The 16,395-nt window shown below is 39.0% G+C and overlaps 1 protein-coding gene across 10 annotated transcripts in view; it reads left to right on the forward strand.

The window, feature by feature from the left end:
• RNF144B (ring finger protein 144B) overlaps positions 1–16,395 on the forward strand; it is a 283,693-nt gene that overhangs the window by 134,937 nt on the left and 132,361 nt on the right. For all 10 annotated transcript variants that reach the window (XM_021665346.2, XM_064363027.1, XM_012476542.3 and 7 more), the window contains one exon: positions 12,127–12,231. In XM_021665346.2, coding sequence (XP_021521021.1) covers positions 12,127–12,231 — 105 coding nt within the window. The remainder of the gene's footprint in view (positions 1–12,126; positions 12,232–16,395) is intronic.

Below are 16,395 nucleotides of genomic sequence, written 5' to 3' on the forward strand. Positions count from 1 at the left end.
AAGTGTACTTTTAGAGATTCAGAAGCACTAACAGTTCAAGCAGACACTCTTAACAGTAGGAGGAAGAATGATGTGACAAATGAATTCAGTGGAATCTGGCTCTGCTGAATTCGTGGTATGCTTATTCTCACTGCCCGTGCTGGGTCTGTGTGCTATGGCTTTGGTATCAGCTGAGGACTTACAGTTCTGAAGGCTAATGTTTCTTCGGAGGAAGTAGAAGGATGTAAACTTGGCAAGCCTTCTTGTTTTCTTTCTCCTGGAACAGTCAGTTGCTTTTCTGAGTATACTGTGTCATAAGATAGCACCTTGGCCAGAGGGATCTCTTTGGGACTAGTATAAAAATTGGGGCCTCCTTCTGTTAAGAGAGGCAGCACAAGTGGGACAGAGGGAAACTCCTCTGAAAGGTTAATGGATGAGTGATTGAATTACTCAAATTGGAAGCAGATTTTTCCAACGCTAGTGCCAGTTCACTGCTCTGATTGGAATGTTCCTCCATTTTAGCAAATTTATTTGGCTTTCTTGTGAAGGCTGGGCAGGGCTGCAGCATTTCCAATGGGTTTATCTTCAGAGCCATTTCTGTCATGGAGTTTCTTAATTTAGATATTTCATGATCACTTGAGATAAAGATAGAAGTATTTGATCACTCTTGCTTGGTGGGAACTGGAGGTACTTTTGATTGGAGTCCAGATTTAATTTCCCGTATTGAATGACTGTTCTCAAATTTACAAGGTGGATCTTAGTAATTTTTTCCAAAAAAATAACAGCACTATTTTGGGCTAAAATATTTAAAGGCTCTCAATCAGAGTTTTAAATTTTGCATATGTAATTTCCCCGTTAAGCTTAGTTTGCTGTTTCTTTTGGAACTAGCTGAATGTATATTTCCTCCATGGAGAGGTTGGGTAGAAAAGAGTGATGAGGGACATAGAAGTATCCTCCCAGATTAGACTGAAGGGCATGGATGGTAATGAACTAGTGGTGCTTAGACTTGGTTGCAAATGGGAATTGCTTCAATAGTTTAAAAATACTGATAACAGTTCAGCAAGGTGGCAGAATATAAGGTCACTGTACAAAATAAATTGTATTTCCATACACTAGTAAGAAATATGGTAATTGCATTATTAAGAAAATAATTCTATTTACAATAGCATTAAAATTTATCCCTGTTTAGTACAAAATTCTCTAAAAACTGCAGAATGCTCTAGAAAGAAATTTTAAAAGACTAAACAAAAGATATCCCATCTTCATGGATTGGAAGACTTGGTAAGGTGGCAGTACTCCCCAAATAGATCTACAGATTCAACACACCTCTCATAAAAATGCCAACTAAATTCTAGGCTTTTCCTAAAATTCCTATGGAAGTTTGAGCAACCTAGCACAGTGAAACAATCTGGAAAAAGAACAGAATTGGAGAGCTCACTTCCTGATTTCAAAACTGATTACAGAGCAACGGTAATCAAAACGTTGTGGTACTGTCATGAGAATGGGTAGATAGATCAATGGGATAGAATTGAGAGCCCAGAAATAAATAAATAAATCTTATTTTTTGCCACTTGATTTTCAACAAGGGTGCCAAGACAATTCAAGGAGGAAAGAAATGTTTTTCAACAAATGGTGCTTGACAACTGGATATCTGTTTGCAAAAGAATCAAGAATTAAGATGTCTATAATCTTCCTCATACCACAGACAAACATTAACAAAAAAGGACCATCCACCTAAATACAACAGCTAAAACTATACAACTCTTAGAAGAAGAAAATATAGGAAAATAGAAAAATTTTCATGATCTTGCATTAGGCAAGACATTATTAGATGTGTCATCGAAAGCATAAGCAACAAAAGAAAAACTAGATAAATTGGACTTCATAAAAAAAGACTTTTATGCTTCAATGGACATCATCAAGAAAGTTAAAAGATAACTCAGAGATTGGGAGGAATACTTGCAAATCATATCTCATAAGGGATACAGCTAGAATATATAAAGAATTCTTACAACTCAGTAATAAAGACACAAATAACTCAGTTACAAATGGATAAAGTATAGATAGTTCTGAATAGCGAGTTCTTCAGAGATGACTTACAAATTACCAATAAGCATGTGAAAAGATGCTCAAAATCACTAGCCAACAGGGAAATGCAAATCAAAGCCACAATGATATTCAACTTCACATTAAGATAGCTATAAAGAAAAAGACAGAAATAAGTTTTGGTGAGAATTTAGAGAAGTTGAAACTCTCATACACTGCTGGTGGGAATGGAAAATGATGCAGTTGCTTTGGAAAATTGTCTAGCAATTCCTCTAAAGGCAGAGATAGAGTTACCATATACCACATTTACTCCTAGGTATATGTCCAAGAGAAATGAAAATATATGTCCACATGAAAACTTGTTCATAGCAGCATAATTCATAATAGCCCCCAAGTGGAAACAGCCCAAATGTCCATCAACTGATGAAAGAATAAATAAAATCTGGTATATTTACATGGTAGTATACTAGTCAGCAATAAAAATAAATGAAGGACAAATACATGCTACAACATGTATGAATCTTGAAAACATTATGCTAAGTGAAAGAAGCCAATCACAAGGGACCACACATTGTATGATTCCATTTATATGAAATGTAGAGAATAGGAAAATCCATAGATACAGAAAGTGAATGGTGGTTGCCTAGGGCTGTGCATGAAGGAGCTGGGGGGGGAAATGGGAAGCATGTACTAATGTGCATAGAGTTTCTTTTGAGATTATGAAATGTTCTAAAATCAAATCTGATGATAGTTGCACACTGTGAATATACTAAAAATACTGAATTGTACACTTTAGATGGGTGCATTGTATGGGTATGTGAATTATATCTCCATTATGGGTATCTGAATTATATCTCAATAAAACTTATTTATGACATATATATAAAATAAAAATAATAATACTTATATATATAATATAAACTGACACCTGGGTCCTTCTCTTAGAGATTCCGAATTAATTGGTCTGTGGTATGGTCTGGGCATTGGATTTCTGGAAACCTCCCCAAATAATTCTATTATAAACAGCTAATGTGGAGAATCTTGACCTGGGTTTTGGTACTTAAAAGTATGGTTTGTGAGCTAGAGGCACCAACAAGACCTGGGAACTTACAAGGAGGGCGAAATCTCAGACCCCACCCAAGATCTACTGAATCAGAATTGGCATTTTTGATGGGATCCTCAAGTGACTTGGGTGGATATTCAAATCTGAGAAACATTGTCAGTAAGGTAGTTGAATAGTAAGGCAGGCAAATGTTATCTTTGAAGTTCCTTATCCTCTGTCCATCCACCCCTCCTCCTCCTGCCAATGGCTTTTTATTAAGGATACCCTTCCCAGTAGTATCTCTTATCTTCCAGTGTTTCTTGTCCATAAAAACACACCAGGCTTAGAACATTTTCTTTGGGGGCTCTGCTCTCTGCTAAGGAACCACTGGCCTATTGGGATATATTCTCTTGAGAGCAAATAGGCGGTGGATCAGCACAATTGGTTCTACATAGCAAATGAGGTGATCCAGGAAGAAAGTGTAGAAAGACGAGAGTTTAGGTCCTTTCCTGAAACTGTAGCATTTAAAAGTCGAGTAGAGGACAATGCAGAAGTTTGAGAAAGAATGACTAGAGAGGAAGAATGAAAACCAAAAGAGTATGGAATCCTGAAGACCAGGGGAAGAAAGGTTTCAAGAAGGTAGGTGTGGTTAACTGTGTGTGATACTGCTGTTGAGAGGTTGGGAAGGAAGAAACGTGTACTGGATTCAGTGGCCTAGAGCCGCTTCAGTTGAGTGTAGTGATGGGGAGGGATTGGGATGGGATTGGTGAAGGAGTGAGGGAAGACAGCTCTTTCAAACATCTGATTGTGAAGAGCTGAGGAATGAAGAAGGCAGTGTACAGCCAGGAAGAGGAGCGAGGGAAGGCTGTTGTTCTTTGCTGTTTTATTATGACTTTTCTTTGATTAGGATATTTTGAACATGTTCAAGTATAGAGAGGACAAAATTCAAAACATAGGAAAGAAAACATAAGAATAGGTAAATTTCTTGAAAGGCAGGAGGAGATGGGAACCAGAAAAGCAGAGTTGGCTCCTATGTGTCAAGAAAAGAAGAACAGAGGATAGAAGTGTGTGTGGGTGAGTTTATATGTTTCAGTTGTCAGAGGCGAAGGAGCTTGGCCACAAAGCTGAGTACAGACTGAGTATCCCTTATCCGAAATGGTTGGGACCAGTAGTGTTTGGGGTTTCTGATTTTTTTGGGGGAATATTTGTATTATACTTACTGGTCTACTGTCTCTAATCGGATAATCTGAAGTCCAAAATCTCCAATAAGCATTTCCTTTGAGTACCATTTTGGTGCTTAAAAAGTCTTGGATTTTGGAGCATTTCAGATTAGGATTTTGGATTTTCAGATTAGGGATACTCAACCTGTAAGTGCTGTATTCACGCTTCCAACTCCCAGAGAAGCCTGACTGTCTGCTATGTGCCAGGTCCTCTGATTAGGTGCTTCTGGGGGAAATGAAGAGGAGCAGATGTTATCTAGATCCTGAAGGAGCATTTAGGCTATAGAGGAGGCAGGCAAGTTGATAGTCATTTGCAATGCAGCGTTGCTCATGTGTACAATAAACATCTGGTGTTACCTATGGTCATCATAGGAAGATTGGCAAGTAGAGGAGGAAAAGCCAAGTCTTCTGGAGAATTTGGGGAGGGGAGGGAGGTTGGATCATTTATAAAATTCTCTCTGGATAGTTTGATATTCTGGTGTGTCCCTAAGTGAGAAGGCAATACCACCAGCCTCACTGCTATTGAGAATAATTTCGTTCTCCCTCCTTTTGATGGTTTATGTGGCTTCCTTTTGAAGGGGAAAAGAATTGGAACTTAGTATCAAACTATTTTAAAATTTCCTTTATTAGAGTCTTAACAAAACTTATACAAACATGGCATAAGGTACTATATAAGCATATTTAGGCATATATCACTTAAACAATAAGAACACCACAATAAACATACAAATTGAATATTGATTAAAATTACAGACCAATAAGGCCAGGTGCAGTGGCTCATGCCTGAAATTTTAGCACTGTGGCAGGCTGATGCAGACAGATCCCTTGAGCTCAGGAGTTCAAGACCAGCCTGGGCAACATGGTGAAATGCTATCTCTACCAAAAATACAAAAAATTAGCCTGGTATGGTGGTGTACACCTGTGGTCCCAGCTACTCAGAGGCTGAGGTGGGGGGAATTGCTTGACCCCAGGAGGCAGAGGCTGCAGTGAGCCGAGATCGTATCACTTCACTCCAGCCTGGGTAACAGAGTGAGACCCCATCTCAAAAAACAAAATAAAATAAAATTACAGACCAATAAAATTTAAGTTAACATTAATATGATTAGTGATGTTTAACTTTGGTTAAATTGCTTTTTCCAGTTAGGCTCTGGGTTTGGTGTGTTCCAATGACTAAGTGGTAATTCGATGATCTTGTCTTGTTCCTCTGTTGGAATCACTAAAATCTGTGACCTGTTCAGCATTCACTGGGCCCAGATTCTTCTATTCATTTTTCATTTTCCTGTGGCAATGATAGCACCTCTACCTGGCAAAGCAGGGTGGCACCACAGACCGAGGGTTAACACGGAAACTGGGTGGAAATAGGGAGTTTCCAGAGATTGTCCTAGGCATGCTTTTATTAAGAGCGTTGAATAAACCTAAAATGGGGAAAATCTTGCCATGTAGAACTCTTGGGTTCCCAAGAATACACCCTTACACCCAGTTTGAAAAATGTAGTGTGAGCTGGGTCTTAGGGTGCTATGAGAGCAGACGGGCTGGGTGTACTGCCACACTAGGGGATGAGGCAGGGAAGGCTTCTGGAATAAAAGAGCTGAGGGATGAGAACTGTCAAACTAAGGTCTCTTTTACAATGTGCTTATTTATGGCTTGATTTTGTGCTTTTCCCTTTAATCATTTGGTGCCAGGTTTTCCTGTCAGTCCTCTCATGTCTTATGTGGTTGGCAAACACCTGCAAGAGGAAGGTTGGTCCCCATCAGTAATCTCGTATTAGTAAACAAAGCCAAGGTGTCTGAAAGGGGTTTTGTAAGAAAAATTTTAGGATCAGACTATACCAGGAAGCAGCTTCCTGCCTAGCTACAGATTGTTAATTTGCCTGAATTTTTTCAAACCAGGATGCTTTTGATGTGTTGAATAGGCTTTTGAGTAGGGAGAGATACTGTCTTGAGTTGTACTGATAATTTAACACAACAGCATCTAACAAAGGTGGCTTTATTCTTGGATCATGTATAGAGATCATAGTCTGAAGTGGAATTAACAGAATATTGGCCTCAATGTGAGATGTTATGTAGAACACACTGGAGACATTGTGTTCTGAGGCAGGTGAATGTGAGTCTACATTTTATGGAATGTCTACTTCAATGTTTGCATTGTACCTGGAATGATAAAAAGCAAAACAGGTACCCAAGGCCTGTCTGGATTTTGGCCTTTAGGCACATTCCACCTCATCACCTTCCCACTTGGCTGAGCTATGGATAAGAAAACCTAGGTCAGTAGTTCACCAACTCAGCTTCAAGCCAAGTGGGCTGGCAGTCCTCCTCTGACCACAGGACCCCAGTGCCTGCATCCAGAAGCATCTAAGATCCTGGAAGTCAATTTATATTTTCAATGAATGGACCAGTTGTGGCTGACACCTGTAATCCCAGCACTTTGGGAAGCTGAGGCAACAGGATTCTTTGAGCCCCCAGGAGTTTTGAGACCAGCCTGCCTGGGCAACATAGACAGACCCTATATCTATCAATCAATCAATCAATCAATTGCTGAGTGTGGTGGCAGGCATCTGTAGCCTCAGCTACTGAGGAGCTGAGGTGGGAAGATCACTGAGCCCAGGAGTTTGAGGTTGCAATAAGCCATAATTGTGCCACTGCATCCTGGGCAACAGAGCGAAACCCTGACTCTAAAAAAATTAAACAAATAAAAAAATCAACGAACAGTACTCATTACCTCCTTCCTCTCAGCAGTACCTATTCTCCTCTTACCTATTCACCCCACCCTCATGAGGCTTTTCTAAGGTTCCTATTAGTCTGTGGATCTTCATTTCTGCATGCCTGCCTATTCAGAAACATCTATTCCATTCTCCAATTATACTTTAACTCAACAGCATCTAACAAAGGCAGCTTTATTCTTGTATCATGTATAGAGATCATAGTCTGAAGTGGAATAAACAGAATATTGGCCTCAATGTGAGATGATGCATACCTCTTTTCACTCTTCAGAGTGAATGGGGGACTCTCCATTTCCCTGAGAGCAGCCTAGTCAGGTGATATTGTCCCATTTTATAAATGACAACACCATAGCTAGAGAGGTTAATGACTTACTCAATATGCAGAGGAGACTTTGGAGTTTGTGCTTCAACCTGGATGGTTGGAATCCAGTTCCGTTGGCTATTCATTACAATGCTTTATTTTTTCTTAGAAAAAAAAAAAAAAAAACCTGTTAGAAGGGTACAATCTAGTGATAGAGAATGAGGAACTGTATAGTAAGTTTTAAAAGATATGCATATATTCCCTGCCCACTCCTGTGATTTGTTCTTGGGTGGGTACATAGTAGCTTTGTCTTAACACTGTGACCCATTTTCCATGTCCATCATAATAAATGAGAACACCTTATATGAAGAATGCCCATGACTTTGGTATATTGGAAACTAATACCCTTGAAAGGGGTCTAGGAGAAACCTGTTTCTGAGAGGATTCCGTTGCATACAAATTATAGACTCTCAGAGTTGGAAGAGACAATACGAGTCATCTGGTTCACCAGGTGTTTGATGGTTAAATTTTTGGTTAGATCTCATATGAATCTTTAAGTTGTGAAGTGAGTTTGATGAACAATCCTTGTTATTTTGCATGACACTTCATGGCCTAAAAATAATTCTGTGTTTTACCAAACTAAAGTGTTGACTATTCCAAAGAAAAAGGGTTTTTTTCTCCCTTGGGTCGTCTGGGTTTTTGAGATGTTCTACTTGAAACATTTTCCTTGCAATTTGTTACCTGTTAAGAAAATTGCATATTTAAATACCTATTGAATGCTACTTAGTAAATGTAATTTTCAAAATGTGACTAAATGATGGTAGTTTTATTTTTAGTATTTATTTTATTTTGCCATTCTTGCATTGCTATAATCTGTTTTTATTTTCTGTTTCTCTCTTTATAAGCTAGATGCTAGTTTTTTCCCTACAATTGTTAACCATTTGCCTATGTTTTGTATAACAGGCATGTGATTCATGTGAATGTTTTCAGTCATTTTGCGCTTTCTAACCAGAGATATGGAAGAAGAGAGGGACACTCTGAGATTAAATATTTTAGTGAAAGTTAATGGATAGCATATAACAAGCCTGGGTACTTGAAAATTCAGTTAGAAGCAATAACTGGGGCTGGTTGTCTTCTCTCTTTGCCTTTGAATAGAAATGCATGCCCACACTGATGGAGTTTCAAGTGCCTGTGCTGTAGGATTACTTAGCAACCTGCCCTTGCAAATCTCTGTCTTGAACCAGTATTTCTTAGCATAAAAAACAAAGGGTATATGTGCTTAAACCCTGGAGTCAGTGTACAGAGCTCTAATTTCTCACCGAAAATCATGAGTCACATAATATTGTGGCCAGGAGAGTGTTTACAGGAAGTTTCAAAATTCATTAAGTTGATATATTGTAGTTTGTAGTGCACCTAGGAATGTTACATTATTAGTAAGAGGCACATCCATTTTAAGCTCTTGGGAAGGTGTATATTTCAACTTAACACATTTGTAGTTATATTTGAAATGAACACGTTTGCCTGTAAAGACTCACATAGTATCTTTAGTTCATATTTAATGCTAAGCTTATTCTGTAGATCCAAATATTTCTAAGAAGAGCCTTGCATAGAAGCACCTGGAGTATTCTGTTACAAATATCTGTTCAGTCTACACAGCTTCTCCGCCTTAAGTGGTTTCACCGGTCCATTGCAGGGAGTGGAGAAAGGCTGTCTCAGAAGGCCAAAGGATTAACATTTTCCCCCAAAGTCTTTGATGGAAAGTCTAAGACCAGTAGAAGAGGAGTAATAACATGACCTATTATTATATAATTTGCAAATTCATGAAGGGCTTCCATATATAAATTTCGTGTGTGTGTGAGAGAGAGAGAGAGTGTGTGTGTGTGTGTGTGTGTGTTAAACCCTGTGAGGTAACCGTAACAGATATTATTGTCCCTACTTTTTAAATTAAGGGAGGCAAGTCTAGGTCATAGGCTAAGTCATTTTCCCATTGTGACCTAGTAAAGTGGGTCCTTCACCCAGGTATTAGGATCTGAAGTTCTTTGCACTGTTGACTTTGTTTTCCTCAGACACCTTCCCCTTGAGCCTGGAGACCATACCTTTCCATCTTTTACTTAACTTTCTTTAAGTGGCTGCTGGGGGTCAGAGGGAAGATCAAGGCAGTAACAATGGAGCAGGTGTGCCTGATGGAAGGCTGAGATGTCCTCAGAAGCAGAACAGGAGGCTTTCACATTGTTTATTCATTTGTCCCTGGTGTGACACTCCCTTTGGTGAGCCGCCTTGACTGTTCCCCTGGGGGATCGCTGGGCCATTGACATTCTTCCCCATATTTCCTTGCTGCTGCTCTCTTCTGTGTCCCACTGCTGCTGCTGGATACCATGTTTGGCACAGTGAATCCTAAAGCAAGTGATTTTTTTCACCCTTCTGTTGAACAAGAAAGTCAAGGTTAAAACACAGTCTGTATATGGTAGTCAAGTGCAAGGGAGGAGTGACTATGGAGGATCCCTGTTCCCAGATAAGATACCTTCTATTCCTCAGTTTATACTAAATCATGAGCATTTGTTCAGGTCTTTTAAATATCATTTGAAGATGTTTTTCATGATTCTGCACAGTCTATCACATAAATTTAGCAACATTTATTTAAATGTTATATTTTTAGTATTTAGGTTATTTTCTAGTTTTTGCTGTGATGAATATTGTAGAAAAAAATTAACTCTTTGGAGAAGAAAACTGTTATCTATTTGAAGAGATACAAATCTGGTTTAAATGGTTTGCCCTAGTCATTGATTCATCAATACATTGTAACAGTCATTTACAATCAGGTAAATGATTATTTTTCTGAAGTAATATAATAGTGATATTAGTTTTATTTTCAGATGGAGAAATGAGTAAAGATGGTCAATAACAGGGATAGGTTTCACAATTACATCGTCAGCATTCTGACTCTTTTACTTTTGGTTTATGCTTTTATAAAAAGGTTGGTGCAGCAGAAATTTTTTCAGTGCAGCAAGTTGATATGTAAATGTATAAATTTTAAAACTCTAAACCCAGTTGTAAATAATCACCACTTTGTAAGAGTCGTTGCTTCATTGGTTGGCTTATATATTTTTGGTAAAATGTACTCATCAAACATTTGAGCTTGACTTTTTTGGTCATGCATGTAGAAGGGGTTTACCAATTATGAGCAAATTAGTAGAAGTTGAAGAACTAATTTTGGATTACTTAGAGGTTTATTTCCTGGACCTTCTGCCTTAAATTTCTTGTGGGTGTGTGCAGATGGGTAGAGAGGAATAGGGGGAGGTGTTAGAGGTTTCCATAAAGCTGTTAGTCCCTCTCCTAACTTCTCAGTCAGACTCCCATCTCCACCCACTGTCCAACATCCAGACACAACAAGGAGCAGATCAACTTTGTTCCTGACGTTCTCCTTCTTCTCTCTGGATTTCTTTTTTCTTTTCTTCTCTGGGTTTCTTTTTTTAAAATTCAGTTTCTTCTCTGGGCTTCTTTTTTTTATTCATTTTTTTCCTCTGGGCTTCTTTTTTTTATTCAATTTCTTCTCTGGGCTTCTTTTTTTAAATTCAGTTTCTTCTCTGCATTTCTTTTTTATATTCAATTTCTTCTCTGGGTTTCATTTTTCTATTCAATTTCTACTCTGGGTTTCACTTTTCTATTCAATTTCTTCTCTGGGTTTCATTTTTCTATTCAGTTTATTCTCTGGGTTTCTTTTTTTCTATTCAATTTCTTCTCTGGGTTTCTTTTTATTCAATGTCTTCTTTTCCCAGGTGACCAGTGCCTTTTTTTCCTATTCAAACTTCCTTAACATGGCATCCACCAAGGCCCATATATTTGGGAAGGTCTCATTGTCTTTGGGATAATGTCTTTGGGACAGTGTGTCTCACTGTCTTTGGGAAGAAAATTATCTTTGATGTCACCAGTCAGCAGGAAGTCACCCGACTTTGCCAAATTTGACATTGTATTTTCCAGGTGCGTTTGCTTTTAAGAGTGATCCTGGCCAGGTGCCGTGGCTCATGCCTGTAATGCCAGCACTTTGGGAGGCTGAACTGGGCAGATCACAGGTCAGAAGTTCAAGACCAGCCTGGCCAATATGGTGAAACCCTGTCTCTACTAAAAATACAAAAAAAAAAAAAAAAAAAAACTTAGCCAGGCATGGTGGCGGGTGCCTGTAGTCCCAGCTACTTGGCAGGCTGAGGCAGGAGAATTGCTTGAACCCGGGAGGTGGAGGTTACAGTGAGCTGAGATTGTACCACTGCACTCCAGCCTGGGCAACAGACCAAGACTCTGTCTCAAAAAAAAAAAAAAAAAAAAAAAAAAAAACGTGGTCCTAGAAATGTCACTGTCTTAAGCTTACTTTGATTGTGTGGCTAGCTCAGTGCAAGGGTCCCAGCGTTCTGTTCTACTTTAGGGCAAACTTTCATGGAGAGAACCACTAGGTAAAAATGGAATTAGGAATTCATACAGGGTTTTGGTTTTTGTTTTTTAAAGGAGAAGGAGGCCTTTAGCATTGGAAAATAGTGTTTTTTCTTTTCTTAATCTATGGTGGCTGAAATGTGTGAGCATAGGGAAGTCTGACTTAAATAAACTCTTAAGATGAAGTTATACATAATTAATTGTGTGTCTCTGCATTCTTTCCAAAGTGATGGCTCTTAGTATTCACACTTGTGACAACTTATGTTTCTTGAGTATAAGAGCCTCAGGACAGCCAATTAAGGAAGAAGAGGCGGTTACTGTTCTGCTATGTAACCTTTGTGCTACTATAATGGGATGTGTAATTGTCTGTTTTTTTTTTTTTTTCCTTAACTTCCAGTGCCTGAAACAGTACATGCAGCTGGCAATCCGAGAGGGATGTGGGTCTCCCATCACTTGCCCTGACATGGTGTGCCTAAACCATGGGACCCTGCAGGAAGCTGAGGTATGGATGACTGCCATCATCTTCCTATTGACATTATTTATGAGGATCTTGACTCCTTATATATTTCCCTACCAGGGAGTCTAGGAACAAAATAGAGGTTAACTTTTCAAGGGGCGCTTCATTGCAACATACCTTTAGATTTTTTATACAAACTGGTAAAGCTGTCATTTATCTCAGTTCTATTTACATATACCATCTTGAGTGTTGAAGAAGCTTTAGAATAGACAAAAGTGCCAGAAATAAAATTTAGCAAGTGTGGAGTTTGGAGGCCTATATGGTTTGGCTATTTCCTCACCCAAATCTCACCTTGAATTGTAATAATTCCCACATGTCAAGGGTGGGACCAGGTGGAGATGATTGAATCATGGGGGCGGTTCCCCCCATGCTGTTCTCGTGATAGTAAGTGCTTGTGAGATCTGATGGTCTTATAAGGGGCTTTCCATCCTTTGCTCAGCATTACTCCTTGCTGTGGCCGTGTGAAGAAGGATGTGTTTGCTTCCCCTTCTACCATGATTATAAGTTTCCTGAGGCTTTCCCAGCTCTGTGGAACTATAAGTCAACTAAATAACAAGTCTTGGGTATTTCTTCCTAGCAGTGTGAGTATGGACTGATACAGAGGCTGAATAGTGAGTGGTCTTGTAAATTGTAATGCCCTAAAGATAAATAGGCCATGGATTAGCCACAGTTATGGAAAATATAAATAATTATGATTCCACAATGATAGCCTGAGTTGAACCATTTCCAAAGAGCAGAGACCTTTCAATTGATCTGTGTCAGGCATCTGAAATGTCTTTTCTTGAGTGAGTTCTCTCATTTTATTAAGACACTGATTTTTCTCCTTTTGTTTGTTCAATCACCAGTTATTGACTTGCCTTTAAATCTGCCTTTTAATCTTCAGACTCTGCTTACTTTAAAGTTAGAATATAATGAACTCTTATTCATTCTCAGGGGGTTAGTAAGCCTCTGAATGACATTCCAAGAAACAGGTGAAATCAGTTATTCATTTAGCAAACACAGAACACCTGCTTTGCACCAGGCACCCTTCTAGTTGTTTTCATTGCCAGTATTCTATCTAATCCTCAACAGACCTCATGAAATTGGGTGTTGCTTTCAGGTAGGGAAACTGAGGCCTAGAAGGTTTAAGTAATTTACCCCAAACTATATATCTAGAAAGTAGAAGAGAGAGAATTCTAATCCTATACTTTTTGACTGCCATAATTACATGACTTTAAGAGTAGAATTAGGTTGGCCAGGTGCTGTGGCTCACACCTGTAGTCCTGGCACTTTGGGAGGCCAAGGCAGGAGGATTGATTGAGTTCAGGAGTTCAAGACCAGTCTGGGCAATATAGCAAGACTGCCCCCGCCCCCAGTGTTTACAAAAATAAAAATTAGAAAATTAGCCAGGCATAGTGGTGGATGTCTGTAGTCCCAGCTACTCTGGAGGCTGAGGTGAGAGGATTGCTTGAGCCCTCGAGGTCAAGGCTGCAGAGAGCCTTGATTACACCACTGCCCTCCAGCCTGAGCAATAGAGTGAGATTTCATCTCTTAAAAAAATATTGGGGTGAAGGCGGCATAGAACTAGGTAGGTAGATAGAACATATGATAAAAGACTTAATAATTGGCAATAGGGTGTTGATTTTAGATCTTTCCTTGCTTCTCATGTGGGCATTTATTGCTATATATTTTCCTTTAGACACTGCTTTAAATGTGTCCCAGAGATTCTGGTATGTTGTGTCTTCATTCTCATTGGTTTCAAAGAACGTCTTTGTATCTGCCTTCATTTCATTGTTTATCCAGTCAGCATTCAAGAGCCAGTTGTTCAGTTTCCATGAAGTTGTGCGGTTCTGAGTTAGTTTCTGAATTCTGAGTTCTAACTTGATTGCACTGTGGTCTGATAGACTGAGGTCTATAGGGAGGAACTAGGGGAGGGACAGCAGGGGGTGGGGAGTTGGGGAGGTATAACATGGGGAGAAATGCCAGATATAGGTAATGGGGAGGAAGGCAGCAAGCGACATTGCCATGTATGTACCTATGCAACAATCCTACATGTTCTTCACATGTACCCCAAAACCTAAAATGCAATAAAAAATATATATATGTATATAAGACTTAATAATTAGAAGCTCAATTGTGTGTGTGTGGACACACATGTAGATGTGTATATAGATGTATATACTGTGTATAGATATATATACTATATAGATATATTTACTGTACATGCTTCATTGTGTATAGTTATAGATATCTATATACTGTATATAGATATATATATTGTACATGCTTTGTTTATGAATATATATGCTTTTACATATATATCCTTTGCTTTGTAAGCAAAGCAGTCAGAAAGGTAGTATAGACAATTTCTAACCGATTTGTATCTGGACATCCTGTGTTCAATTTATTGATTAGTGGATGAGTGGTACAAATGAGATATATGTGTTTTTTAGGGAAATATAAAAGGAATGTCTAACTGTTTTGAAGTGATTTATTTTAAGAAAATCATGGAATAACTTCTTTGGTAAAAAGGTAATATCAACTATATAAACCCTGTGGAGAGATATATTATTGACTTTTGTAGGGTAAAAGCTATAGTGGAAAGAAATCGGACTAGTTACTAAGAATATTGTTGATCTGTGTCACTTCAAAATTGTTTTAAATGAGACTTAGGTATTTGGGTACATCTTTGTATGCACGGTCCTTCCAGGAGAGAAGCTTCCTTTTTGACTTGCTTCTCAGGTGTCTGATGGGTCAGCAAGTGTGTCTGGCCCCATTCCAGGCTGGGCTGGAAAGGAGAATAGGATAGGCCCACCAGTGCTCTTCTTATGGAACTTCTGGTCCAGCAGAGGGACAGTCAACCTAGAACGAGTCAGATAATTATAAAAGTGAAATGCGAGAAATGGGGCAGGCAACAAGAACTGTCTCTGTTGTGAAATCTTGGTGAATTAATACATGTAAAATCTATGAAATGTAGATGAAATGAATAGCTTGGTGAAATTTCAAAACAAGCTCATGAAAGTCATTGGATTCCTGCATTCTAGACCTGTGCTGACTAATCCAGTCACCACTAGCCCCATGTGGCTATTTAAATCTAGATTGATTTAAGTGAAATGAAATTAAAATTTAGTTCAGTTATGCTAGTCAGTAACTGTTGAGTGTTGAGCAGTCACATGTGACTGATGGTTACCACACTGGGCAGCACAGAATAAAGTATTTCCATTGGTGCAGAAAGTTCAGATGCATAGTGTTTTAGAATTTTCAGTAAACGGTAGCCACTAGGCACTGATGTTTTGAGTACCTAATGTTAGGTAGGGCCAGTGCACCCACACAAGTGGATCAGGACTGGCTGTAGTCTGTCTGTCAGTTCTCTAGAACAGAGCCTAAGTAGTCTTCTCATTTTTTTTCTTGCTTTCTTTCTCTCTTTCTCTCTTTTTTTTTTCCTCCATCCCCATCACCTATATCTGGCATTTCTCCCCATGTTATCCCTCCCCAGCTCCCTACCTCCCGTATCCCTCCCCTAGTCCCCCACAACAGACCCCTGTGTGTGATGCTCCCCTTCCTGTGTCCATGTGTTCTCATTGTTCAACACCCACCTATGAGTGAGAACATGCGGTGTTTGATTTTCTGTTCTTGTGTCAGTTTGCTGAGAATGATGGTTTCCAGGTTCATCCATGTCCCTACAAAGGACACAAACTCATCATTTTTTATGGCTGCATAGTATTCTATGGTATATATGTGCCACATTTTCCCTGTCCAGTCTATCATCGATGGGCATTTGGGTTGGTTCCAGGTCTTTGCTATTGTAAACAGTGCCACTATAAATATACATGTGCATGTGTTCTTATAACAGAACAATTTATAATCCTTTGGATATATATTCAGTAATGGGATTGCTGGGTGAAATGGAATTTCTGTTTCTAGGTCCTTGAGGAATCCACGCTGTCTTCCACAATGGTCAAACTAAAAAAAGAAGAAGAAAAAAAAAACGACAGGGTTTTCCTCTGTTGCCCATGCTGGAATACAGTGGTGCAATCACAGCTCACTGTAGCCTCAACTTCCTGGGCTCAAGCTATCCTCCTACCTCAGCCTACCAAGTAGCTGACACTACAGATGTGTACCACTATGCCTGGCCAATTAAAAAAAATTTTTTTTTTCTTGAGGAGACAG

The sequence above is a fragment of the Aotus nancymaae genome, unplaced genomic scaffold (genome assembly GCF_030222135.1).
Source record: "Aotus nancymaae isolate 86718 unplaced genomic scaffold, 86718_ANA_hifiasm-v0.15.2.pri h1tg000051l, whole genome shotgun sequence".
Taxonomy (NCBI): Eukaryota; Metazoa; Chordata; class Mammalia; order Primates; family Aotidae; genus Aotus; species Aotus nancymaae.